We start from the raw sequence: 27795 nt of genomic DNA on the forward strand, positions 1-27795 counted from the left end.
ACAAAAGGAGTTTTATGGCAAAGGATCCTTATTCCCCAACATTTTGGCTTGATGTTTCTAGAAGGCTTCTCTGCACTGCCCAGTATGATAAATCATTCAAAGTGGGTGAGAGAATGGAAGAGGTTGCTTCCCCCAATCCATAAAGGGCTGGCTGCAGGCCCCTTCAGTGTAAAGTGACACACCCATCCAGCAAGACCTTTACACAGGGACTTAAATCTAACCTTGATAAATAAAACCAAACGTTTATTTACACCAAAGAATTCCAACACTGGATCTTTCACATAGGAAGGACAGAGTAGTATATATATATATATACACACAGCAAGGAATGTGGAGCAGGGTTGAAACAAGGATGCTTTGTTGTTGTCAGTGGTTAATATTGTTCCACAACTACGGATCTACTGCTTCACTTTCATTTAGAGAGACTCTGCTTTGCTCCTGCCCCTCAGTATACATTTATGAGACTGAGGTCACAGGTGTTCTCACTGGATGGCACATGAGGGAAAGGGGCAAATGGGGGGGAAAAGAAGCCTCAAAATGTTACTTGGTGTGGTCTGATGTCCCATCAGCTCTAGCTCTTTAATAGCCACTAGCATGAAATTGGTATAAACAACGTTTTGGGTTTTTTGTTGTTGTTATTTTTTTAAAAAAGGCAAGAGGTTATACCCAGTAACAAATTTAATGCAAAATTGCAAGTAAAAAAATCTGGGAAGGTTTCTCCTTGTCTCCCCCACCCTCATCTGCTATGTGAAAAAAAGATCTTACTTATAGGTACAGTCAACTCTATTAGGGAACCTTGACTGGAAGGGGAATAAAGGAAGAAGACTGGGGAGGCAGGGGTGGGACGCAGGGGGGAAGAAGGGAGGGCAAGTGTTTAATTTTCAAACTAAACTTTCAAACTAAAATTACATGCAAGTGTGCTAAATTTAGGGTTAGGTCAGTAAGACATGATTCATATTGAGTGGAGGTTTTTAGGACCTGTGTGCACTTTGGGTAAACTTTCAACATCTATGTGACTGTGTTCCACTGGTTGGGTCAGTGTACCCTACTGGATTCCAGCTCCTCTGGAGTTGAGTGTTAAAGTAACCAGTATATTACTGTGAAGAATTGGGCCCGCTTCCTCCTTTCCCCTTCCTTTCTGCTTCCCTGGAAAAGCTGTATTTTGGTAATCTCTGGAGAAGAGCACAAAGACAACAGACCTCCCAAGGTGTGGATTGGTGGAGGAGTAATGGTGGAAACTGGAAGAGATTTCCAGTTAAATGCAACAGCCAGGAAAAGGGTTGGTTCATCATTGTTCTTGAGATGAAGAGTTGGGATTGGGGTGGGGGGGAATCGTCCGTGAAATATTCCATCTGCAGGTAATTTGTCAGGGAATCCCCTGAGTTACGAAAAGTTCGAGTAAAAAAAAAAGAAAAAAAGAAAAAAATCAGCCTATAATAATTTTTTATAATGACTGAACTACTATAAATCCACAAGCAACTGTTCAGACACGGCGCCTCTGAAGTGTTCCATCCCCTCCCCTGCCAGGCACAAGTGCATCAAAGGGAGAGATGGAGAGTGGAACCCCCTCCCCCACCCGGCTCTGCTCAGGCATCAGGAGACAGAGGCCATCATTACTGCTGAGCGCCTGCGGTAGCTGGAACTGGCATCCCCAGGGGGTTGGCAGCAGCAATCACTGGCGAGCCTGCAAGAGGTCCAAGTGGTGAAGGGGTTGGCACTGAAGTAATCCCTGAAACCAAATAATAGAGAATAAGTAAGCAATTGTGACCAGATGGATGCTTCTATCACTGGCTGGGCATGGAACCTTTCTTCCAAAGTTTGAGACACTCATGGAGGAGACTGGGTTGGTATTATTAAATGCCAATGAAAACTGCTTCAAGTGACCATGTTTTGGAAACTCTTAAAGTGGAATTTGGTTATCTGATTCTGTTTGACATCCCCTCACCTCTAATCAGTATATCTGTAATTATAAGGCTTTCCCAATCAAATAATTTCTAAATATGGGCTTTATTGATTTCTTTTTCTCTTTGGTGTTTGACCACACAGTCTCTTTGAATAAAGAGGTTCATATAGAATGCCACGTTGTACCAGATTCAAATATAATCTGGAGTCTGGCTCTAGCCCTGCCAGAAGATGCGTGTATCCTCACTTCCTCTACTCTACCTGACCCAGGAACATAACCTTTTTTTGGGGGGGTTTTGAGGGGGGAAGGGGGGTCATGACACAACATCATCTCTTGCTTGGAACCATTCCTCTAACTTCTCTTAATGGGACACAAAGCAATAAATGACCTCTCAAAGGCTTTTATAAGCATTTAAGAGAAAGTGAATATATAAAACCTTGCGAAGAATCACTCTCATGCTAATGACTAATATCAACAAGACAGAGCAAGACAGTTTCTACTCCTGATTTACTAGTATTTGCTCTTGGCTCTAAGCAAGTCTGTTGTTTTGCCCTTACAACAGATGAGGAAGCAAGACCAGTCAACAAAGTAAATAAGACAGATAATAAATTCCAGGTGGGATTGAGATCTTGCTAGATTTCCCCCTTTCCTGAATAGATTGGGTGGCCATCCCTCATCCAATCCAAGCATATGTATTAATACACAGTAACATTCCTAAGATCAGTGGCTATGGCTTTCTTTGAATAATCTTGTACTACCGTTTATAAAGGTTCTTCCACCAATTCAGCTAAGGAGTTGGCAACATTGAGCAATTAAGATAGTGTTTCATCGTCAGGCTCATTGTCAATGTTTGCTCCCTACTAGGAATTATGGAGCCCAAACGCAGTAAACAATATCCAGTGGAATAAAGATACTACCAGGCCTCTTCCCCTTTCCCTGATAAATTTTCTATTTCCATTTCTGAAAGTTATATAATTTTCTCTACCCTTTATGAGTGAGCTTGTCTTTGGTAATTAATTACTCCTTTCCAAAGATGATTTGCAGGAATAATTTGTTAATGTTAATAACAGCATCCAGAAGGGGAAGGATACAAAAATCCACCACTCTCTTCTCTAAGATAAATACCAGAAGAACTGACCTGACATCATGTTGGCGGTGCTGACAGGAGTGCTGCCGCTTGGCATGTTGGATGTGCCCATCCGAGCCTGGTCCTTCACAATTGGGTCTATGAAGGAGAAAATGTGTTTAAGAGTCTGATGATTTTAAGTATGAAGTATCAAACTGGTTCTTCATAGTTCCAGAAAGGAAGAACCATATCTTGTTGCTGAAAGCTATGAGAAGGCAAATTCTGATTCAATACAAGCTTAACAATCAAGACTATCCCAAAATAGATACACATTTCCCTCTTGCTGGAGGTGTTCAAGTAGAGACTGATCACTTATCAGGGATGTTCTAATTTGGACAATGATATGTGAGATTATTTAAGATTTTATGACAAAAAAGTGAGTAATCCCTTAAAAAAAAATCTTGATGTTTTGTTTTCACATCATCCTCATATCTAAATATATCTCTCCTCTTACCTCTCCTATCTTTTAACAAAGATTTTAAGGAGAAAAAAAAGCAGTTCAGCCAATCAAACAAATCAGTTGTGGCTAAGAGTTTATACAATAACCAATTCACATTCAGAGTCCCCAACCTCTGCAAAAAGGAAAAGAAAGGCATTTTCCCAATTCTTCTTAAGAGCCAAGTTTAGTCAAGGTATAGTGTTTAGATTCATTTTGTTGATACTGTTGTTCTTTCTGTTTACATGGGGTATATATGGAGTAGAATGGGACAGAGCATTGTACTTGGGAGTCTGGAAGATTCCAATCTGAGTCCTGCCTCAGACAGCTGGGCAAGCCATATAACTGCTACCTGACTTAGTTTCCTCAAATATAACAAGAAGACAGTAACAGCACCTACTTCACAGGATCAAATGTGAGGAAAAAATGAGAATGGCTGTAAAGCATGCTGCAAACCTTAGAGCTATATAAATTTTAACTATTATTAACATTCTTGTGATCATTTGATATATTGTATATGAACATATTTATATATGCCAGCTTGGTGTAACCTAGGTCTTAGAGTTAAGAACCAAGTTCAAATTCTGCTTTAGGAACTTACTAGCTGTGTGACCCTGGAAAAGTCATTTAAGTCAGTTTCCTTACCTGAAAAATGGGGATAACAGCAGCAGCCTCACAGTGTTGTTGTGAGGACTGAATGAGATATAAAGTGCTCTGTAAACCTTAAATGATAATAAATACTAGCTATTGCTTTCAAGGTTCTACTTTTCAAGTAACTTACTTGTATGATTACATAAGGAGACACCCTGAATCAGAGACAAGGAAAATAAAAGGAAATAGTCTTCCTTCACTGTAAAACTAAACTGTATTATTAAACCACAAGGTAAGATAAATTTATGATCAAGTAGGTCTTTATAGGCCTCAATGAAGCAAACATTATTTCTTTTGGCTAGAACAGTACTTCATAGCACCTAATACTATACTATTTGACAGCTACTAAATATCTTACATGAACTTAACAGAGATTAGGTTAGTTCTACTGTAATCTAAAAATGCAGGTATCTAGGGGTATGGCTCAACTAAGGCCAAGGTTACATATTTGATGCCTGTTTGAGAATAGTATCTTTGCAAGAAATGAAACAAAGAAAAAAGGATTTTAAGTTAGAAATGTGTATTTCAGCAGAGACATTACTAGACTACTCTTGGAACAATAATTCCAAAGAAGCTATAACTTGTAGAACATGACAACTTAGATTTCTGGATGTTATAGAATATTAAGAGCTGGAAGAACTAACTCTTAGGAATAAAGAATGGCATACGTAGAAGGAATCTCAGAAATTATCTGATATAACCCCTTCATTTTAGAGGGGAAAACTGCGATCCAGAGAAAGATTGTAAAGCACTTTTGGAAACCTTAAAAATGCCACATAAGTGTCAGCTACTAGCATTACTGTTGCCCAAGGCCACATGGTAAGGTAATTGCAGAGCCAGGTCTTTTGACTCTCACTCCAAGGATTGTTTCACTCATGATCTTCTTCACATACAAATTATGGCACAGTTAAAAAATACAATTTAACGTGATTTGTACTTTAACATTTTTGATATATCCTACTTCTCACAGACCCATAAAAATTTAGAACTGGAAGGCTTCTTATTTATCATCTAGTTCTCCTCATCTAACAATGATTCTAGAGAGGAAAAGGACGTCCAGGAGAGCACAAATGACTTGCAAAAGATCATAAGGTTCATGACTGGTGGAGCCAGTACTAGAAAGCTTAGTGAATCTTGACTCCTGGTTCAACGATCTTTATTTATACTGTACCAAACCACTTTTATTATTATAGTTTCATGACAGGAATAATAAATATAAGGCTACTAGTTTGTTCTGAACTCTCCTAACCAGTGATCAGACTGCCAAATACAAGTATTAACCATAAGGACTTTGATGTTAGGGTGGCAGGAATCACAGGATCAAGGGGGAGAAGAATTTAGGAGGTTTTACTCACAGAAATAAGGGTGTTCCATGGCCTCTCTTGCGGTGAGTCGTGACTGGTGATCGTATCGAAGCAATTTGTCCAAGAAATCAAGGGCTTCTGGACTGACCAGGTGCTGGTTTTCACTGTGAACAAAACGCTCCCATCGCTTACGGGAGTGCCTACAGAGCAATGAAGGAAGACAACAATTAGTCAAGTACAACTGTTGGTGAGAGGTTTCAGTTGTCCTCAGAGAGCTGGAAGCTGAGCCTGTGGCAAACAAAGCGATCAAAATCAGCAACAGTTGCTACTGGACTCCAAGGATAGTTTTACTCCATTCTTGCCATTTGGTGGCAACAAAATAAATAGAAAATATGAAGTATATGTTATTGGGGGTAAGAGAAGCTGACATACATTTCTGGAATCAACAATAATCCAGTTACTTCAGGGGGTCACATGCTACTACATAAACAGAGGACTCATGAAATTTGTTGTTTTCTCTCTTCTAATATCAACACTAAATTTTAGCAACATCTTATTTATCTCTTACCCAATGAGTGTCTAGCTTCAAAAGAAGGTATCTTTCATTTTAGTAAATGATTATAAGATACACCTATGTAGTCTCTAGTGATGAGGAACCAATTTCCTGTATGTAGGGTAGTACAGAGTTGTGATTCAAAGCATGCAGTTTTTTTTCCCTTCTTCCTGGACATTTGTCTATTTTGAAGAAGCAAGTTAAGTAAAGATGAGAATGTGACTGAATTTTATCGAGATTTTAATATGGATTTCATTCACTGAAAATGAAACCAAACACGGAACATTAGTCCAACCCACTTATTTTAAAGAGGAGGAACCTGGAACTCAATAAAAATTATTTGCTCAAGGTCAAATAGTGAGGAAGTAATAGTGCTATGCCTAGAACTGAGGGCCTTTTTATTCCTAGTCCAGTGATCTTTCCACTCCATTGCTGCTCCCTTTCCAAACAACACTAGTCACTTGAGGGTTGGAAAACTGCCATTCAGCCCCAACTACACTTTTAAAAATAGGTTTCCTATATGCAACATGCTGCAGCACTGGAGCAATGTTGGCAACTAAAACCTAACTCTCCCTTCTTAGCCTGTAATGGTCAAGCTTCACTTCTGAGGAAAAAAAGCCAACCTTCCTTGTGACAAGCCAACATCTTTCCTTTTCTGACTTACCTGCCCAGGATATCATTAAAACGTGGATCTAGTTCAATGTTGTACTTGTCGATATAGTCATATAAGTCTTCTGTCCCCAGCACCTTTGCTATCCTTACCAACTAAGATAAATAACAAGAAACAAAACAACATAAGCATGTGCATAAAGATAAGATTAATCAACTGAAAGGGGATTACCAATTAAATCAGCTTTCTAAAACCAATGGAGCTACCCACATTTTTTAAGAAGGTGGTGGAAAAAGGCAGACTTTCATGTTGACCTGTAAACAACAGCTGGCCACAGTATTTGCTAGGCAGACTAAACATGGTGCCAACTCTTCCACACACACACTGTCTCTCTCTCTCTCTCTCACTTTTAGGAACACTTGAAAAATAGCTCCAATGGTCAAAAGAGAAAAGGAAAAATCCTATGATCAGTAACTGATCCTTTCAAGAGTAAACAATGCCATAGGACACTACTGATCAAGTGAGTGAGAATATCAGCATTCAAAAGACTGAACTATTCTTGACATGTATGGGTGTATTCAGTTAGTACACATCTTTTTATGACTCCAGATTTTTATCACTGATGGTGGCTCTCAGCAGTACTCATGAGTAGAGAAACTACTTTTATAAAGCTAGGAGATCCCAAATACTCCCACAAGGCAAGGTGGTTAGGTCCTACTGACATACTCTTTCATATGTGCTAATTTCTAAGATATTTTGCTGAAAATCTCAAGGGTCAGATAAGCTACATTTGTGATGTGAGATGCATACCTTTACTGTACAGGTAAGAAAATGAGTCTACAGAGGCCATGATGTAAATTATTCAAGATCACATAGCCAGTTAGTGACAAAACCAGGATTAGAACTCAAATTTCCTAATTCTCAATCCAGTACTTATACTAGCTGTGAGACTCTGAGCAAGTCTATCTGTAAAATGAGGACTGTAAGAGTACTCAATTTAAAGTGACATGAGCTGTATTCAAATCCTGGTTCTGCTACTAACTTATTTATGTGACTTTGGAAAAGTCATTTTTACTTCTTTGGATCTTATGTTTTCTTGTCTATAAAATTAGGAGGCTGGGGTAGATGATCTCTAAGGTGTCCACTTTAGGTCTAAATTTGTATGATCTCTGTACCTTGAGCTATACCACAGCATGGTATTGGCATGATGATCAAATTAGGTAAATTACATAAAATGTTACAGGCATACCTGTTTGTCTCAAGTGAAATCAACTAGTCAGTAACAGTCTAGGTTAGAGTTTGAATGAATCCTCATGGCATTAATCCCCCTCCCCCCTTTCCTCCTCCCCTCCTGGTCAGTTTGTTGTCTTACTGCTTACTTCACAGGCATAGACAGGCTTCTTGTGAACACTTCAATGATCTTTGTTTTGCCCAACTGTGTATTTTTACAGGACCAATTAATGACATTCGGTGAGATATATTTCTATTAGTAATACAATGTAATGCAAAACAGAAGCTCCTTTCTCCCTAGTTCTATCAAAGCAGTCACCTCACCTCTTCTACAGGAAGAGACACAACAAGGCTCAAAAATATTCCTCATAGTAATTAGCCCTTTAACACTCAACGTAAAATTTGTGAAAATGTTTGGGGAGATATTTCCAGCTGTGATGCATGCAAATTTCAGTTCAAGAAATGGTGTTTTCCCAATGGTAAATACATGTCATAGCTTATTACCTGATCATAATTGTCGTGTCCGTGGAAAAATGGCTCCTTCCGGAAGATCATGCTTGCCAACATACAACCCAAGCTCCACATATCCAAACTGTAATCATACATCTGCACAAAAGAACAGAGAATATAGAAATCCTCGATCCAGTCTTCAACAAGGCTCCTAGGGTTGTGCATTAAGTTTCACTTAGAATTTATAAAGCATTTGATAAATCTGAACTGTTAGCTGACCATAACTGAGTATGGAGAAAAGGTGCTGGACTCAAAAGACACAGAATTAGGAAAACAACAAAGTGCTATAGATATAGCCTAATCTAAAGATTTATATGCATATACCTACACTTCTAATTCAGATTTGGTAGGTACCACTGATTTAGTTAAAATCCCGTAAGTTAAGGATCAAACACAAGCACATTCTTTTCATCAGACTCTTCATGCGATACTTTTTGAAGTTAGAAGAATTTCTTGTGTGAAATGGGTCAAACTAGAGATATATAGATCAAAGAAGACATGAAGTACTGGAAAGAATGTTGGCCTGGGAGTGAGAACCTGGTTTTAGTTCCAGCTTTATTATGTCAGTTTTGTAATCTAGGAAAAATTACTTTGAGTCTTAAGTTTCCACATGCACAGAAGAGGGAGAATCTGACTTCATACTTAAGGTCTCTTTCAAGTCTAAAATTTTATTATGCTGAAGTTACTGGGAGATGAAAGATGCATTCAAGTATGAAGAATTGTCACATAGAAGAGTGGTTAGACTTGTTCCTCATGGCTCCAGAGATGAAAAATAGGACCAAAGGGTAGAAGCAACAAGCAGGCAGCTTATGACTCAATATAATGAAGAACTTTCAAACAATTTGAATAGCCTGACATTGGGACAGTGTGTCATATGAAGAAATGCGTCTTCAATCACTAGAAGGTCAGAGTATTCAGAACTAGAACCCTTAAAGAGTCTCTAGTCAGTCAAAAAACATGTATTAAGAGTATAATATGTGCCAGGCATTGTGCTAGGTGATAGGGATACAAAGAAGATAAAAGACCCAGAACAGAGCCCCTGCTAACTCAGTTAGCAGGCATGACCTGAACAAAAATACAGCAAAGGACATTGAAAAGCAGCAGTCAGGCAGAACTGAGAGAGTGGTATCAAGAAAACCTAGAAAGAATAGAGTATCAAGGTAACAAGGGTGATCAACATGGTCAAAGGTTATACCAAAGAGGTCAGAGGACTGAGAAAAGGTTATCAGATTTGGCAATTAAAATACTACTGCTAACTTTGGCGAGAACAGTTTCAGTGAAATGATGAGGCTGGAACTCAGGCTGTGGAGACAGGCAGAGGAAGCTTTTTTCAAGCTTAGTCACAAGAGGAAGAAGAGATAGGGGATGATAATTAGGAAGGATGGATGAGATCAAAGAGTGAGAAGTATGGAAGCAGCGAGCAGATAGGGAGAAATTGAGGGTAAGAGAGTGATAATGAGAAGAAATCAGCTGAAGAAGAGAGGATGGAATGGGATGCATATTAGAGATATTAGTCTTAGCAAGGAGAAGGGATACTTCTTCATGTAAAATGCAGTAGACCAGATAGTGATAGAAGGCATGTGGGTGATGTGAGATGAGGAGGGAACTCACACTGACAGGATAAGGGAAGAGTATAGTGTATATTTGAAGTGGTTCACCAAGGGGTGGGGTGTGTGTGTGTGTGTGTGGGGGGGTGTCAGGTTTGCAAAAATAAGCAAGTAGCAGGTCCTCCAACTCTAGATACAATGTTCTTTCCATCTCACTAAGTATTTTACATGGGGGATTTATGCTTTCAGCAATTTGAACAAAGTTGAGTACACAACCCTAATGCTCTATGCATCTATGATGGTCAGATTATGATTATGGTAACCAGATTATGGTAATCAATTTATTGGTAATCAGGTTTAGTTTTTAATCAGGTACAAGTAGCAAGACAAATTAAGAGCTATCTGTGTGAGCATAAACCAACACCACTTCATACATAATCAATATTCGTAACCTGAGTCTGATTTGTACTTCTCACCTGATAGTCTACGAGAAGTTCAGGACCTTTAAAATACCGTGAAGCCACTCGGACATTATATTCTTGGCCAGGATGATAGAACTCAGCCAAGCCCCAGTCTATTAGTCGCAGCTAGGGCAGGGAAAAAAAGGAGGGAGAAATAATTCAATGTGGGGTCTTTGAAAAAGTAAAGCTCTAAGCAAAATAGTCCCCCTCCAAGACAGAAAATAATCAGTGGAGGCAATATAAACTCAACTGACAACATCCATGCCTCCCCTCAATACACATATGAGAACTGTGCTTGTGAAGAATCAGTGCCTGAATGATGGAAGCTGAACTGTCCCTTTCCACCTCCACATGACTACTTCCTTTCAGAATTACATTCTAGTCACACAGAATAATCCACTGTTCCTGATGCCTTTCCCCTTGCTGTCCTCCACAAGAATGGTCCCATATCACACACCACTTGTTGAAACCCTTCATTAGCTTCAAGGCCCAGATCAAATGGCATTTTCTCCACAGTCTTGTTCTTCCATCTGGGCAGTAATAGCTTTCGTATCAAATGTGAGTCCCATAGTACTTTATGTGAATCTTTCATTTGCACTTGTCATCTTTGTGTGCATGTGTGTGTGTTTATGTACACACACATACACCTTATTACATTATTATGTGATACATACGTATATAAATATGTACATGTATATATTATACTCCTTGAAGTGCCTAGTAGTGTTCTGCAAACTATAAGCATTTTTAAGGCTATTTTTGTTCAATGGCACCAGATACTAGTTCACTATACTAGTTGCTCATCTTCCTTAAAACATACAACAGATTGGAATTATCACTTGTCTCCAAGTAACTGGCTTGCTCTTCACAAGAAACTTAACATTATACAATTGTTGACCCAAACAATGACTTAATCAAATATTTCCCAGTGACATGCTTTAATAGCCAGTAGTATTTGTATTTTTTCAGCAAAAAGTCTTATGTAAAAAATCCCAAAGCTCTCTTTTTTCCTCAAAAAAAAAATCACAACCTATGATGGCAAAAACAATGAAATTAGGAATCAAAAGTTTTAGGATTTAGCCCTGCCTCTGTTTACTTATTAGCTGTATGACCTTGGGAAAGCCACAATTCCTCTATGCTTCAACTGCCTTATCTTTAAAAGAAAGGCAATAATATCTACCCTGCCTGCTTTAAAAGAATATTGTGAGTATCAAGTGAAATAATTAATATGAGAACTCTTTGTAACAACAAAAATCTAGACAAATGTGAGATTAGCAGCACTTTATAATCTGCAAAACATTTTCATGTACTCTTGGCTCTCAAAACAACCCTGTAAGTTGGGCAGGTTAGTTACTATACATACGAAGAAATTGAGGCAACAAAAAAGTGGGATTGACTTGATCTCACAGATTGTTACTGACAGATTTGGAATAAGAATCCAGGTCTTCCAATTCCTGGCTCAAAACTCTTTCCTGACCCTCTTCCTATATTTTATCCCCAGCAATGATGGCTTCAACAAGTTGCAGTTGAAAGTGGATGCTGGAGCTGATCATGAAAACAAATGAAACCTTAGTTTGCTGCTTTATACCTTTCTGTGTTCGTGATCGATCATGACATTATGAGGTTTAACATCTCTATGCATAATCCCCATGCTATGACAATAATCCAGGGCCTGCAGAGAAAACGTGTAAAAGAAAAAAGGATCAATCTATGAAATTATATTACTAACTTATATCTCAGTTCAGTTCTAGAATCCTAAGTGCCTCCACTATATTCCTACCAATCTTCCCTCTCACGAAGTCTTGACACTTCTAGGAACAATCACCTATAAGTAAAGAGTCAAATGTAAACAACTACTTCTTTGGAAGTGCTAACTCTTCAATAGGTTTGACACAGACCACCTGAATGGTTTATCTTTTTTGGTAGTCATCAGAATCACAGAATATTAGAAGTGAAAGAGAATACAGAGCCTTCGAATTGGATGGGACCTTAGAATACTGAAAACGTCCAAGCTGAAAGGAACCCTAGGACATAGAGCTAAGAGGCCATGTAGTCCAATCTCCCCTCATTGTACAAAAGAAGTAAGGCTTCAGAAAGAGAGCTGGAGATGGGATAAGGACAAAGGGAAGAAATATTAAAACCCAGAATCTTCTCGTTTCTAGGTCTAGTACTCTTTCAATTATACCACATTTATAGCCCCTATACCCTAGTTTATTCAAGGATAGCATTGTAATTCTGACAGACACATATATACTGGCTTTGTGCATTTGGTAGCACTGTAACTCTGATAGATACCTAACCTCTTAAAAAGGTTTATATTTAATGACATAATTAATATTCCCAAAGTATTTCTAGGTTTTCAAAATATAACCTACATTTTTAAAGATGAAGAAATTGTAACTGAGAGCTAAAGTGACTTTCACAAATGTTTCAAAGTAGATTAGTGGCAAAGCCATGATGAGAACCCAGGGCTTTTGACTCCAAGAACGCAGACTTTGTACTGTTTTTTTATTATGTAAAAGAAATATTCTGTTTTCAAACAAGGATCTGCCACATCACAATGTAGCAGTATCCAAATTTCTAACTAAGGTGTAGAGAATGGTATAACCTTTGGAACTTGCCAACACAGCTCTCCAAGTCAGCTGACAGGAGTTGCTCAAATTATCGCCCTTTCTGAAGGGCAAACTGGGCTTACACTCCTCTGGGGGTGGGCCAGTATGTTTGTAAGATTGAGGCCTACAATTTTTGCCTTTCTTTGTATCCACAAAGCTTATTAAAACGGTGCCTGGTGTAAAGGTGCTTAATGAATGCCTGCTGACTTGACATGATTTGACAGCAGAATTAGAGCACTACCCCTTGAGAAGAAATAGGAATATCCATTTCTTTCCCCTTTTTAAAAGTGAGGGACTATGGAGGTGGAATGGTATACACTTTTTTCTTTTTTTGTTAAAAGGGATACCATGATGAATAGGGGAGAGAGGAATATATTTGGAAATGAATGTGATGTAAAAACAAAAAATATCAAATTTAAAAAGATTTTTTCTTTTAAAGCTAATGAAAGATATTGTACAGTTGGAAGGGCCATTAGAGACTATTTAGCCTATCCCTTTCATTTTACAGGTAAAGAAACTGAAACTGAGATGAGGGAAGAGGGCAAGAACATGGTTATACAGGAAGCAGCAGTGTCTGAATCTGAATGCTGGTCCTCTGATATAAAGCCAGTGTTCTGTCCATTACAATGAACTTCCGTGATATCACTCTTGTCATGTTCTTTTTACCACAGTTGGTAGGTCAATCTTCACTGGACATAAAAAGAGACAGTCATATCTTCTGAACTAATAAAAGTTCTTACTATCTATTGGGCTCAACTTGGTACTGTTTGGTAACTTAATTTTAAGCATCAAAGTCCACTACCAATCAGCACTCTTTATGAACTGATTTTTAAAAAAACCATAGACTAATGATCTCTTAGGAACTGGAAGTAGGTAATCTGTTCTGGATTTGCCTGATGACACTCTTTGAATGAGGGTGTTTATAAGATAAAATTATGTAAGGGCCTAGAAGATGTTCTAATTTAGCCATAGCTAAATAGCTTTCCTAATCTTGAAAATAAGGATGAATAAAATATAGTGGAGATCATTAATACATACCATATGTCCCAGATCCCTCCCAACTGCCTTGTTTCATCCCAAACCATATTGCTCACTTATTTAAACCTTCCAAACCTACCACAACCCATGCTCTTATGACATAATCATTTTAATGATAGTCCAATGAAAAACCTATTAAGGAAAATAAGATTATTAAAAAAAAAGACAATTTCTTAAGGATAAAGACTGTATCCTATCCATGTCTGTACCCCCAGTGACACTCAGCACAGTGTTTTACACATAGTAAGTGCTTAGTAAATGTTTGGTTCAACTTGGAACTGAATTCTCTTCAGGCAGTTACAAAAGCAGTTATAATTTCCATGGCGTGATAAAAGAATCTCTAACAGATTTCTACTCAAGTAGCTGTATTATGGCATAAAGATGATCCTGAAGTTTGAAAAACTATGCCAGTTAAGCACAAGGTTTGGTAGGTCTTACACTAAGATGGAAAGGCTTGAAAAATAGGTTAAGCAATAATAAACTCTATCATCCAAAAACCAACTTAGGTTAGGAATGAGAGGCTTATCATCAGAAAGTTGACCAGCAAGTGATGGTCTTTTGGACAAAGCATCTCATTAAGTATGGAAGTATACCAAAGGCCAAGAGGAGTTTGGGAGCTCTACCATACCCACCCCAATGAAATAAGTGATATAACGTGTCCCACAGTGTCACTTGGAACCACAGAAGAGATTCCCAGGCCAAATTTCTTGCTGATTTAATGTTTTATACTAAATTTATTAGACTCAACAGGACCAATCAATTACATAGAATCAGAGAATCTCGGTTAGATGGAATTTCAGAGGCCATCCAATTCAATTCCTATAACAATCTATAATGAATAGTCACCAAGCTTTTTCTTGAAGACTTCCAGTGAGCCACTAACTCCAGCAGCAGCTCTAATTGTTACAAAGTTTTTCCTTATATCAAAACAAAACCTGCCTCTTAGCAACCTTCCATGAGCACTGAAAAGAGGAAGGGGGGAGAGAATATTAAAAGTCTGGAAGATTTATTTTTTAAAAACTTAGGTGTTTTCTTGTGCTTCTTGCTTTGTGCACAATAGGTGCGCCAATTAAGAATTTTAAGACCACTTTCAGGATGGTCCTACTTTCTGCAATAGAAGACATCTGATTATAATAAAGCTTATTCCCCAAATCACCATCAAAAGTCTTACCTTCAAAATCTCATACATATAAAATCGAATATCATAGTCTGTTAACGTCTGGTACAATTGCTGTTGAAGACAAATACAATAACTGAGGATGAAGTAATGCCAACAGGAAGGTAATTTTTCATTCTTGTTTCTAGTAATTCAAATCGAGTCCTAGTTTGATAACTTTCCAAAGTACGACTGTTCCAGTCTGACTAACTTACTGGTCTTGCTTTTTCTCATCTAAAGTTCACATTAAGGACACCTGAGATTCTTAACCCCATATGTTAAGTGAAGAGGAACTATTTAGGCTCATTATATGGGGGAAATACATGATGGACTACCACAGATGGATGTGACTTTGGAAGTGATAACCCGATTTCCTTCACTGTACAAAGAAGGAAACCAAGGCCATGAGAAATGAACTGCTCAAAGTCATAACTGAGATGTAAATAAACCTAGCATTCCCAGTTCTCAGTTCAGTGCTCTATCTACTACACTACATTGATCCTCTCCTTTTATCTGTGATATACTAGTAAAAAGCTGTTGAGAACACACAGTATCACCTCAATATAGGGAATATACAATCGTTGGTACATGTATCCAGCATTGCAGATTATCACCCAACATGTACGACAAAAATGGTGCCAAACATGTAGAGCCAATTCAACAGTGCTTTTAAAAGTCCTGGTCCCAATTCAAAAGCAAATACAGCACAATCTGATAATCTCTTCTTCGGTTTCCAAAGAGCTGCAGATTTTTTTTTTAGTTGTTTAATAAATGGGTGATGTGCTAAGAGGGCTTTTCCAGATATTATTAATCTATTTCTAAACAAAATGTTTTTCTTTCCTTTTTTTCTTTTGGTTGTTAAAGGAAATGTTTGATATTCCTGTTACAGGAATGGCGTGAAATACAAAATGCATGTCAAATCCCTTTATAACTCTGAAATTATCTGAGCTCCTATAGTCTAGACAATTTTTGGTTATGAAAGAATTTTTGTTGAACTGAAAACTAATTAAAATAAATGTCATTGGATGAGGCTAGGAAAAATCCTTCTTTGTAAAAGTAATATGTGTTCTAATAGGATTTGATCTACTGTTATATCAAGCATTAAAGGTTATTTAAAAAGCTTTAGAGCTTTTTTTGAAGTTTTTCATAATTATTCTAAAGTAAGAGAGCCTCATAATTATCCTAAGGCAGGGGGTGGGGACCCTGCCTTGTGGCATGTGGCCCATCCCTCTCCTAAGGTAAAGAAGGACCTTGCTTTTAGATGCAACAATGTGTTCTTAGAAACCACATCGCAGAGTAGATCCTAACTAAGCATGCAGTACTGCTTTCTTCTGTTCAGGGGAAATCTTTCAGCAAGTAGGTCAAGGTGGTGAGAAGTGAAGTACAGATTTTTGTTAGGCACTATCAAACGAATGGAGTAGGTAAAATACAAAGACTATTGAATTTTTACATCTTGAAATATATTATGTGAGGATGATATGCTCCCTCTTAAAGCAACTTAGATGCAGGTCCTTCTGATGGCATCATTTCTAGTGAAAAGTCATGTAAAAGATCGAAAATCAACAATGGAAAAGGTCTGTCACATATTATACCTTGAAGTCTGTGTTGTTTACATGTTCAAAAACCAAGGCAGGTGTTCGTGACTGGGGAAAAAAAGAAAACAAAAATTAGCAACAACACTGAAATCTTTGGCTGGCACACTGTTTTGCAGGCTCTTTGTGGTGAGTTTGGCAGTCTCGGCCTCAGCCTCAGTAGTAGAAAACCCTCTAGTGCTAAGATCCCTCCCCCCTAAGATAATCACCACACTTAGGTAATTTCTGGGATGGATTCAGACAGAAGACATGGAGCTGAAGTCTCACCAGGCTCTAGGCAGCCCAAAATGCGTGCCCATCTGCATCGGACCTGAGTTTGCAAAATGGATTAACACATTTCAGTTTCCAGTGCTATCAGTCTCTTATCCTAGAAGAATAAGAAATAGTCTGTGGGTGGAGGTCTCTTTGAAAGAAAGAAGCTAATCTGATTAAATGGTTGATCTGATTAAGCATTTCAAAAGCAGGACTTAAGGGCAGAGGGAAAAACAGAAAAGAGGCCAGTTTTATTCTAAATCAAACCCAACCTCAGTGGGCCTTGTTAACTTCTACCATACTCACCACGGGGTCTTTTACTATGTCTGCCAGCGTGATTATATTGGGGCCACCTCGCAGATTCTCCAAAATCTTTATTTCACGCTTGATTTTCTTCTTCTTTACAGGCTAAAAAGGGGAGAAAGTCATGTTAGTAAAACATGATATTCAAGAGTATTTCAGTATGTAAAAAAGATGCACAAAGATATGACTATCATGGTTATATCAGATATGCACAAAATAGGATCTTCATGATGGCACTGGCATAGCTCACATGGAAATGGTTGTGGTTTATAATGCACTCTAATGAAAATCCAATGCAATCATAACTATTCTTCTTTGTAAACATTTAGAAAGTAAAAATTTAAATTGGCAGTTGAGGAGTTCAATGCCCCTCTCTCCAAGCAATTCTTAAAGTGCCTCAATTCAAACTCATTGATCTTGAATCCGACGCCAACTTACCCATTGTAATTAGAATTACTAATTAACAATACAGGAACCCTCTACTTGATAGCTGTATTTAGGGGGCAGTGAACAAACCATTCATATTCCTGCCTAACTACATGATATTACCACCTCTCTAACTCTTTCCCCCTTATTTGAAATTCTATTCATCTTCAAGGCCCTGGTCGTCTTTCTTGATCATAATACTTTATAATTTTATTAACTTTATAATGTTATAATCATATCATTTCCTGATTATAATACTAGAGTCACATAGTCTTTTGATTGGAAGGGGCCCACAATAGCCATCTACTCTAACCCATAATCAACACCCTCTTTTTTCTTAACTTCTGCAGCATTGGTCTATGTAGCCTTCATTTAGCATATATCCTATACTGCCTTCAATGAACACATTTATTAAGCACCCATTATGTTCGTGGCACTTTCAAAAATGAGACTACAGTCTCTGCCCTCAAGAAACTTGCATTCTACTATATAGCATTTTTAGTGACCTTTTTGCTTTAACTAGTCTTGTTATTCTAACAACATCTAACTTTTTTGGGTACTTAGATGGTTGTTTTTACTTTTTTACAAGGTTGTGGCTTACATATACTAGGCATTCAATATATAAATGTTGATCCCTTTTTAATCAACTGACCCAGAAGATCAGGTTTTTGTGTTCTCTGTTTCTCTCTATGAGAATATCAGCATGTGCTAACACAAAAATTTGTCACCCCCAAAACATTACTCAGAAGACATTCAATTCCCAGGGTAAGAGTGCTAAGTGAAGAGATGATTGGTAATCGCAATGGGTAGCTATAATTCAGGAAAGTGATTAGAAATTTTCTACTCCCACTATCTGGAGGACCTTAACATCTTTCTACCTTGTCAACTGCAGCTAAAACATTATTATTTTCCTTTTGCTAACATACCTCCCCAGCTAGATAATTTTGATTCCCAGTGTGTAGAATATTAAAAAATACTGAATTTTAAAGTTAGAATGGAACTTGAAAGTCATTTGGTCCTTCTGGAATACATCTCCCAGTTGTCTGAATCCTACCAGCTTTTTAAGGTCTAGTTCAAGTCAGCCTCCTTTTGCGAAGCATTTCTTGCTCCCAGCCAACTAGAAATGGTTTCTCTTTTAACGTTCACAATTCCTTTATTTCTCTCATTCTAATATGTTCATCTGACCAGTTAAGTTAATCAGTTAAGTTCCCAGAGAACAAGAATTGTATTTAAAACTTTTTTGCTGTCCTCTGCATATCAACACACATAGAAATAATTCCTGACAGCATGGAAACATATAAATTAAGAATTGGATTTTAGCCCTGGTTCTGGTACTAACTAGCTAGTTATGATGTTAGATAAGTCACTTATATCAACTGTACCTTCAAACAGTGAAACCTGCTTTCCCTACTTCACACAGTTATTAGAAAATAAGACAGGTATTAGATAGTTATTAGAAAATAAAAAAAGTATAAAAATCCACTGAAAAGTCACAAGTGATATATAAATTCAAGGTATTAGTGCTTATTTTTTTCCTATTACTAAAACAATAACAAAAGACTTGATTTTAAATAAATAAATAAATGCAAATTATCTCTGAATATTAAAATTTTTCCCTTCACTTACCTTGAGAATTTTAACAACTACTTTTTCATTATTTGTGATGTTGATGGCTTCAAATACTTCACTGTATTTACCCCGGCCTAACTTTCGAACTAGTTGATAGTCATCTTGGTTTCTGCAAACAAAAAACACCATCAGTCTCAAAAGACTTAACATTTGTTTACTACCAAGAAACAAGTCTTCTTAGAGGGCCTATCTCTTCTAACCAGAGAAGGTAGTAAGAGGTTTTAAAAATGACTGTACCTATATTTGCATTTGTAAAAACCTGGTAAATTGTGAAATGTATCCTTTTGACTTTGTAATATTTATCTTAAAGGACAGCCCCATTTAAAGCCTAGATAGAGGAAATTTTTGGTAGGCTATTCTGTAGCTCATGAACTACAGAGGCAGAGGTCTTTTCCTCTACTTTAGCACAAACTAGAGGTTAAGAATGTTCATTTCTACTGTTTCCTATTTTGAATAATTTCATTCCACAAAAGTATCAAAAAAGCCCCTTTTATGAACACTAAAAAGTTTGATTCTAAAAGTCAACTAAATAGTTAATTGGCCATATATTTTATTCAAACAATTAAAACGGATCCAGACACAATGGGAAGGTTTGTAGTACTATGAATGTATATAAATGTGAAAATGACAGGTATGGAATAAAACACTTTACAATTTGGACAAGTTAAGCTTAGTTGTTCCATTTCTACTCTTCTATAAACAAATAAATGAAGGAATTCGTGCAAACTAAATGGCAGTATGTCAAAAACTTGAAAGAGATGTTCAGAGACATTTAAATAGGACTAAGTCCAAAGCATTCTTTAAATTAAGATAGTGGTCAAGGTCAAGGTAAGTAGAAATACAGCTGTTATCTAAATAGCTCAGAGCCTGAAATACAAAAGTGGAAATGCTAGCTTACCAACGTATACTAATTAGTATTGACTTTTGATCCTTATCTGAACAGACTTACTGTCTCCTTATGCAGTAGCAATGAACTCTTAAAAGTACCAGCCCACTTGCAACCTACAGCCAAGAGAGTCAAAGTATCCTTTTATACTTGGAAAGGATAAGAAATTCACACAGGAATTTATCCATTTGCCAAAAACACAATAAGAAAGAAATGGCAGTCTTTCTGAATATATTTTTATTACTTTTTTGGTGCTTACACTCAGAGTATGACCTGATAAATATGAACCACTTTGGGGAGGAAATGGCTACTTACCACCATTAAACAAACTGCACTGAATGACACTATAACTGCTCAAGTGAACATCAGGGCCAAATTCCGAGGAAATACAGTCTTCTAACGATGACAAGCATTTAGGGATTTTATCTTGCATTTCATTAAGAAGGGAACAATATTGAGGAGATATACCTCAAAATTCTAAAGGATGGGAGAAGAAAGTTCCCTAATCCCAAGAGTACCGAGGACAAGATTTGGAGGGTTTCCTTAATGTATTAACTTCCAATTGTTATACTATCCTCAAAACTCCTTGGGTTAAATGAAGTATTTCCATAAAAGTCTAATTTGCTTCATATTTAACAATTATGTCTACAGCTAATGCTTTATACCAGGGAAAAGAATGCTAGGATTCACTGGTTTTTAAATAGTGAGGCTAATGAAACAATTATTTCCTCAAGACAGTAACAGAACTTGCAAATCTAAGAGATATATGCAAGCTGTGACACAGGCCTCAACCCTCATGTATTACAGCTACACGAACAGGTAGCTTTCCAGATGTTACAAAGCCAAATTAAACAAGGGTCAGGGTCTTTGGGGGAATAAAATGAAGTAAGTAGAGACAATTACCCCCATTCCACCACATGTGACTCGTAGTCCCAGTACTCCCGGGGTCTGTGCGTGTTAACATCAGTGTAAACTCTGGCCCTACTTGGCACGGGTCCCGACATGTCAGACAGGTTGGCGGGCAAAGCTGGACTTGATGTTGAAGTTCTGGTAGTCACTTAATTCAGAGCCAACTAGGGGTAAGGCCTTGTTTAGACCCCTTGTTTTCTCCAACTGCAGAAACAAAATGAACAAAGGGTGACTTAAAAAAATTTAACAGGGAGGGAAGGAATGGCTCACAAATACTATTCTTCCCAAGAATACCTCTGGCTCTATGACTTAGCAACAAATCTCTCTTAAATGTATCATCAACTACAATACTTATTGCTTTAGGAAAGGACAAACTATCCTTAAAATGATACAGTTCTTCTCGTATTATGAAGGATCATTTCAGACTTTTGCAAGGAAATCCTGAACATCTCATGTTTCCAGAAAAAAAAGGATTTGGGATCCAACCATTCAATATTTAAACATAACTATTTATAGCTTATTAGCACACATATGGTGCAAAGATTAATAAAAGTATCTACTCAAGTAATTTACAATTAGGGAAGAAAAGTTATGCAGATCAATAAATGCAATATAAATTTGTTTAAGTGTCTAAGAAAAGCAGAAAGTACAGAGTGAACAAATGAGGGAAAAATAATTTTGGTGGTGGGGAAAAATCAATGAGTAATCCAGTTTTTCACTAACAAAGGAGAACAACAGTAGATAAGTCTGGATAGGTAGGTGGGGTCACATCAGAGAGGACCTTTTAAAGGCCACACTAAATAACTGGTCTATCCAATAAACCAATGATTAACACTGAAACTTTTTGAGTACTGCAAAGATATGCACAGTGGGAAGACCAACATAGAAGGATCAGATACACACAGAGTAAGACCCCAAATTTTAAACACAACAAGTAATTTGTTAGGTCTGGAATTTTTACCTCTGTAGATACCTTTCCAGGATGGAAGCTCAAAGTTAAAAGTACAACAGAGGTACCACAGGATCACTGTTAAATAAGATTACAGTACTTTCTTAATACTTGCCAACCGAGCTAAACCACTCCCTTTAGTTGGAACTTAAAAAAAAAAAACTTTCTAGACAGAGAGAAATATTATTGGTTTAATACTATTGTTTCGGGAACCTCACACAGTAATATATAACATCACATCAGAAATCACCAATACCACTACTGTAACCCAAGTAAATGACTCATTTCATTTTACCAATTAGCATTTAAAAATAAAAATAGAATTTCAAAATTGAAATTAAATTTTCTTTTGCTTCATTCAATGTGTAGACTCAACCAGTTATGTGTTCTAAGTTGGAGAAAGTAAAATTATCTACACAACTGCTCAATATTTATCATATACCACTGTTGTCTTTACCTTAACATGTGTATATACCTTATCTCCCTAACTAGATTACTGACTCTCAAAGGGAAAGAAACAATGTTAGATATATTGATATTCTCCAAAGGAGTAAGGCACAATGTTGCGCACACAGTAGGTTCTCAATAAATCTTTATGTGAATGATAATTGCCTAGGAGAAATAGTTCTATAACCTTTTTCTCAGGGAATTATATTCAGAGCTGGACCAAACCTTACAAGGCACCTAGTCCAACTACCTCCTTTTAAAGATGAGGAAATGGAGAGCCCAAGAGACAAGTGACTTGGCTAGGTAGTAAATGACAAAGACAGGATTTGGATCCAAGTCCAATGAAACCCTAAACTGTTTAGTACAGTTGTGTCCAGGCAGATTAGAAATCAATTCTACAAAAGGTAAGTTGGGTTGTGTGTTAGGTCTACTTCAGCCATTTCCTGAAACTTCTTTCTTCTTAAAAAACTGTATTTAGTTTCATATACAATTTTGTGGGGTTTTTTGTATACTTTACTGTTATACTCATAATAAAATAGACTAGAAAGATAGTTAAGTGATGTACCCAAGGTCACAAGCTATTAAGCGCTGAACTCAAACTCAAAGAACAAAACATCTCTGTATTCATAATACTTTCCTTCCAAAGGGGCCTCTGTCTTTACAATATACTAGCTACCAAATAGTTTGATGAGCCAGCAAGCATAAACCAGTGCCTGGCTTTTCACTGGCTTAAGTGCAACGAACACAAACTATCCAATTTATGCTACAGATACTGCTACACTAACTAGCACTGCCATTCCAAAAGGAAGGAAAAAAAACCTAACAAAACTTTGGGGACCCACCTCTTCCCTTCCTGCAGTATGAACCACAAAAGTCTCAAAGCCTTGCACATTCACTTATAAACTCACTCATCTGGAGGAATCTCATCTTCATCTGTAGACCCTATACTATATTACTCAAACTTAGATAAGTCACTGATATTACCAAAATACAACTTATGATTTTTGTAGTCAAGCACACCGGTCTATTTTGCTTAAAATACTTTCCCCTGGCTAATACCTGCCATTTATGACATTGAATTTGGTGGCTTTACTCTCATAGGCCTTGACCTGCTATTGACTTTAAAAAACTTCAAAACAGGAAAAATAACTGAAATTCCTGAAAAATTCACAGGACATATAGAAACGTACAGGACACAAAACAGAAATGAGCATCTATTCCCCAAAAACTTGGCTACTCAGTGTACACTGGAGCTTGACCTAGGACAGTTATCAATACAATATTCCAATTAATAACAATAATACAAAGCATTTTTATAGTGTTTCCACATCACTGCTTCACTGATCATCACAACCATTTTGTGAAGACCTAAAGACAGGATACTATAATCTCTAAAGGAAGAAACGGAGGGAAGGGGATAGGGAAAGGAGCTAGAATAGAAATAAAATCTAGGTCTCCTGACTGTCAGTTGAGGACACTGTCCATTTCTTTTTCTTTTCTCTCATGAACTTAATCCATAGAAAAGAAAAATGATGAACTTATGAACTCTGGTTACAGTTTTTTGAAAGGAAATATTAAATTTAACAAAGCAATAGCAAAACTGCCTTGTTCTCTTCTGAATACCCTTTCATTTTCTATTAGTTTTGTTTATACTTTTTTCTTTCTTTTTCATTCAGTCTCTTTTAGCACTAAACAGTCAACAAACACAAGAGCAATGAGGTGAAAACTGAGGGACTGTTCTCTGGACAGGAACACAGTGGAATTTTAGGTGAGATCTTGACGAGGTCAAGACTGGGTCAGTGTATTCTAACTTACTTTTGTTACAAGGGAGGTTTTTACACAGAAAGTCACTGAAATGTGACATCAATAAAAAAAGAAAAATAATTTAAAAAAAAATTCTGAACTAAAAACAAGAGCATCTCCACATACAAGGCAGAACACAGATTATATGTGAACCTGTGAATTAGTTCATAACTGCTTTCTTCAAAAAAGGTGTACAATAAATTCGACAAATTACTTTTAGAAGTTTGTTTTGCTGTACTATTCCCTTCCTGGTATTATCCTCCCACTTTAAGTACTGCTCTCACCAATACCTACTTCCACCAAACTGTTTGTATGTGTTTGTCCTTTGAGGTTCTTCTGATTCCCCTTGCCCCCTCCATTCCCATTTCTCCTTACATACTATTTCATTCCTCAGGTACGGTTTTTCATATTTAACTACCTCAATACCTTTTGAAGACATCAAAGTTTTGACATTTGGCTCTTCTCCCCCACTAGAATGTTAGACAGTTGGCTCTGTCCAAATGCTTAAATAAATATGCCTTTCTACCATGTTTGCATTTCTCAACTCATGTTTGTATTTCAAAACTCCTATTCAGGTCTGGTCTTAAATCAAAAAATACCTGAAAGTTCCCTATTCCATTATCTGTTTCCTCCCCCCGATTATACTTAGCTATTCTGGCTAAAGTTATTCTTGATTATAAGCCTTTATTTTTTTACCTTCTAGAATACTGTATTTTCATAACTCTCATTTAAGTAGAAGTTGCCAAGCTTTGTGATCCTGATTGTTTCCCTGGTGTACAGAACTTCTTTCTGGATGTATGCATTACTTTTAATGTGGCAGCTCTAGATTTTGGCTATAATATTCCTGGGACTTTTCCTTTTGGAATTCCTTTTAGGAGAGAATTGGTGGATTCCTTCTTTTAACAGATCTGAGTAATTTTATGATTTCCTATAGTACAGGATTTATTTTTTTTAAATCATACTTTCCAGGGAATCCAACGACTTAAATTACATCTCCTTGACCTGCTTTCCAAATCACTTGTTTTCTAGGTCAGTTTTAATATCCGACCTTATATTTTCTTCTATGTTTCAATCTTTTGATTTTCTCCTAATATTTCTTGCTGCTTCATAAAATTACCCATTTCAGTTTAGCCTATTCTAGTTCTCAGACAGCCTGGTACCTGGTGAGGTTTGTCAAGCTCTCTTCTATGTTATTTATTCTCCTTTCAATTTTCCTCCAGGGCTTTCACTTCATTTAAAAGCAAAAAAAAAAAAAAAAAAAAAAGCCTCCACCTCTTGTTTGATTTTTCCCCCCTAGGTATTAATATAGTACTTACGGAAAATCCATTTTTTTCCTTTGAGTTTTTGCTTCTGCTTGTTGAGTTACTACTCTCTCCTTTGATGGGGGAGGGAGTCTCTATATTTGTAATCATTTTTTATGCAAGCCGGTATCTTAGTTTACTCATCTCTTCACCTTTAGAATTGGTTAGGAACAGGTTCAGACCTCTGTTTAATCTCATCTTGGGGTCACACTAGATTATTGTACCAATCTCTACCTCCCAAGATTAGGACCTTTAAGGTTCAGAGTACTGGGTCTTCTAGGCCCTCTATAACCCTCAGGCCACAGTGCTAAGAACCTTGGAAATCCTGGGGGCCTGAGCTTTCCTGATCCAAGTCTTAAGAGTTGAGCTGATCCCTGAAAACTCTCTAGGGCTTTCAAGGTCTCTGCTGTGGAGTTTTCTAGAGGAGGGTGGAGAAGGGTCTCCATTCCTGTTGCCCCCAGACACAGAGCTCTGTTTAAGGAGTCTGCTGGCTTGTTAGCCTGTACCTGCAATTCTCTTTCCTACCACCTGTGGACATGGGTTTCTGGGCAACTTTTTGTGCAGCTGATGGGGTGTAAAAAATCACGTACTACACGATATAACTTCTCACTGGACTTCTTGATCAGTATTTGGTCTGGTATGTATTCCAAGTTTTTGCTAGAGTAGGTATGTGGGACCAAGGTAATTTGCCTCTTTTCAGGCAGCCACGCTGGCTGAGAGTTCCATAAGATATCCTCTTTATGATGTGAAGGACTGATTTTTTTTAAAGGGGGGAATTTAAATTCAGTTCTTTCCAAATCACTTTCTATACTACGTAAACCAGTGGTAGCCAAATCTTGTTAATTATCTACCATCACTAAAAAATGTGAACAGATATCCCAATTCCCCCCATATGTATATTTACTTATTTATAAATTATTTCTGGCAGTTCTGTGGAGGATAGATTAGAGACAGAAGAGACCTGAGGCAGGGACATCAATTAAAGAGTCTAATGTAATACATAGTCCAAGTGACATGTGATGAGGGTTTCAATTAGGATGGTGGCTGTGTGAGTAAAAAGAAGGGACCAGATTTGAGATGTGGAGGTAGAAATGGCAAGATCTTGTACCTGATTGGATGTGTAGAATGAGAGAGTGAGAAGTTTAAGATGTTACCAATGTTTCAAACCTAGGAGACTGGAAGGACAGTCGTATCCTAGACAGTTAAAAGAAATTTTTAAGAGAAGTGAGTTCAGGGTGAAAGTTAATGTAATGAGATCTATGATTCTTGATTCTTGGTAACCCATTCATGTCTGCTTATTCTGTTCAACTTGCTGTCCCACTGTAAATGAAAAGTGAGGGAATAAGGGCTCTTACCTTGTCATTACTCTTGATCCCAAGAGGTGACCTTGGGAGACATGCATGAGTAATCAGTGGTATGCATGTGAAGGTACTGTACATCTGCATAGCAGCAGGTCCTCAGATAGTGATTAGTTTATAATTGCCTGTGGAAGCCAATTTTTCTTCTCTCCTCACATTCCCCAAGAAGGAAAGGCAAGAATTTGCATAGCAGAACAGGGTGCAGTAGAGGAATGTTGGGTTGTAAGGGTAAAGGAAGTTTAAATGGGGAGAAGCTCTACAATAGGCTATCAAAGGGAAGGTAGTATATGACCCATCTAACAACCATCTAGTTGATGACACATCCCTTGCTGTCAGGTTACAATCCCCAAGTTGGCCCCTATCCTTCCTTTGAAGACGTTGGCATAGATAATCATCATATACTTACTTCAGAGTATAAAGACAATTATTTGCAGGTGATTTAGAAATACTCTTATTAGTGGCATAACAGAAAGCAAAGGAACTGGAGTCAGATTTGAGTATGACTCTCCTAAATGTCACTCTAGTAGCAGTTTGACCTTGGATAAGTAATCTCATTTCTAGAAGTCTATGCCTGGCTGAGGAAGAATACTGACATAGAATTGTTGTGAGGATCAGAAAATATAGTCAAAATACTTTGTAACTACATGATGTAATGTATTTTTGAATAACCATGATTAGGCACAAAGCAGATCATTTTTAGAATATAGGGGCTCTAATGTATTCAAATCATATTTTGGAAACTCATCCCATATACCTTACCCAATAAGTATTCTAAAGGTAAGTATTCTGTAATAGATAAATAA

The 27795-nt window shown here is 37.3% G+C and overlaps 1 protein-coding gene across 1 annotated transcript in view; it reads right to left on the reverse strand.

Annotated features, from left to right (window-relative positions):
- Positions 1–222: 222 nt before the first annotated feature.
- CSNK2A1 (casein kinase 2 alpha 1) overlaps positions 223–27795 on the reverse strand; it is a 58039-nt gene continuing 30466 nt past the window's right edge. Inside the window, exons 2-13 of the mRNA XM_072631682.1 lie at positions 21129–21338; positions 19337–19448; positions 17288–17389; positions 16730–16780; positions 15153–15212; positions 11920–12003; positions 10347–10457; positions 8318–8419; positions 6638–6738; positions 5472–5620; positions 3042–3128; positions 223–1729 (exon numbers count right to left, since the gene is read on the reverse strand). Of these exons, the coding sequence (XP_072487783.1) occupies positions 1614–1729; positions 3042–3128; positions 5472–5620; positions 6638–6738; positions 8318–8419; positions 10347–10457; positions 11920–12003; positions 15153–15212; positions 16730–16780; positions 17288–17389; positions 19337–19448; positions 21129–21229 (1176 nt within the window). The 5' untranslated portion in view covers positions 21230–21338 and the 3' untranslated portion in view covers positions 223–1613. The remainder of the gene's footprint in view (positions 1730–3041; positions 3129–5471; positions 5621–6637; positions 6739–8317; positions 8420–10346; positions 10458–11919; positions 12004–15152; positions 15213–16729; positions 16781–17287; positions 17390–19336; positions 19449–21128; positions 21339–27795) is intronic.

Source organism: Notamacropus eugenii, chromosome 1, assembly GCF_028372415.1.
Source record: "Notamacropus eugenii isolate mMacEug1 chromosome 1, mMacEug1.pri_v2, whole genome shotgun sequence".
NCBI classification, from domain to species: Eukaryota; Metazoa; Chordata; class Mammalia; order Diprotodontia; family Macropodidae; genus Notamacropus; species Notamacropus eugenii.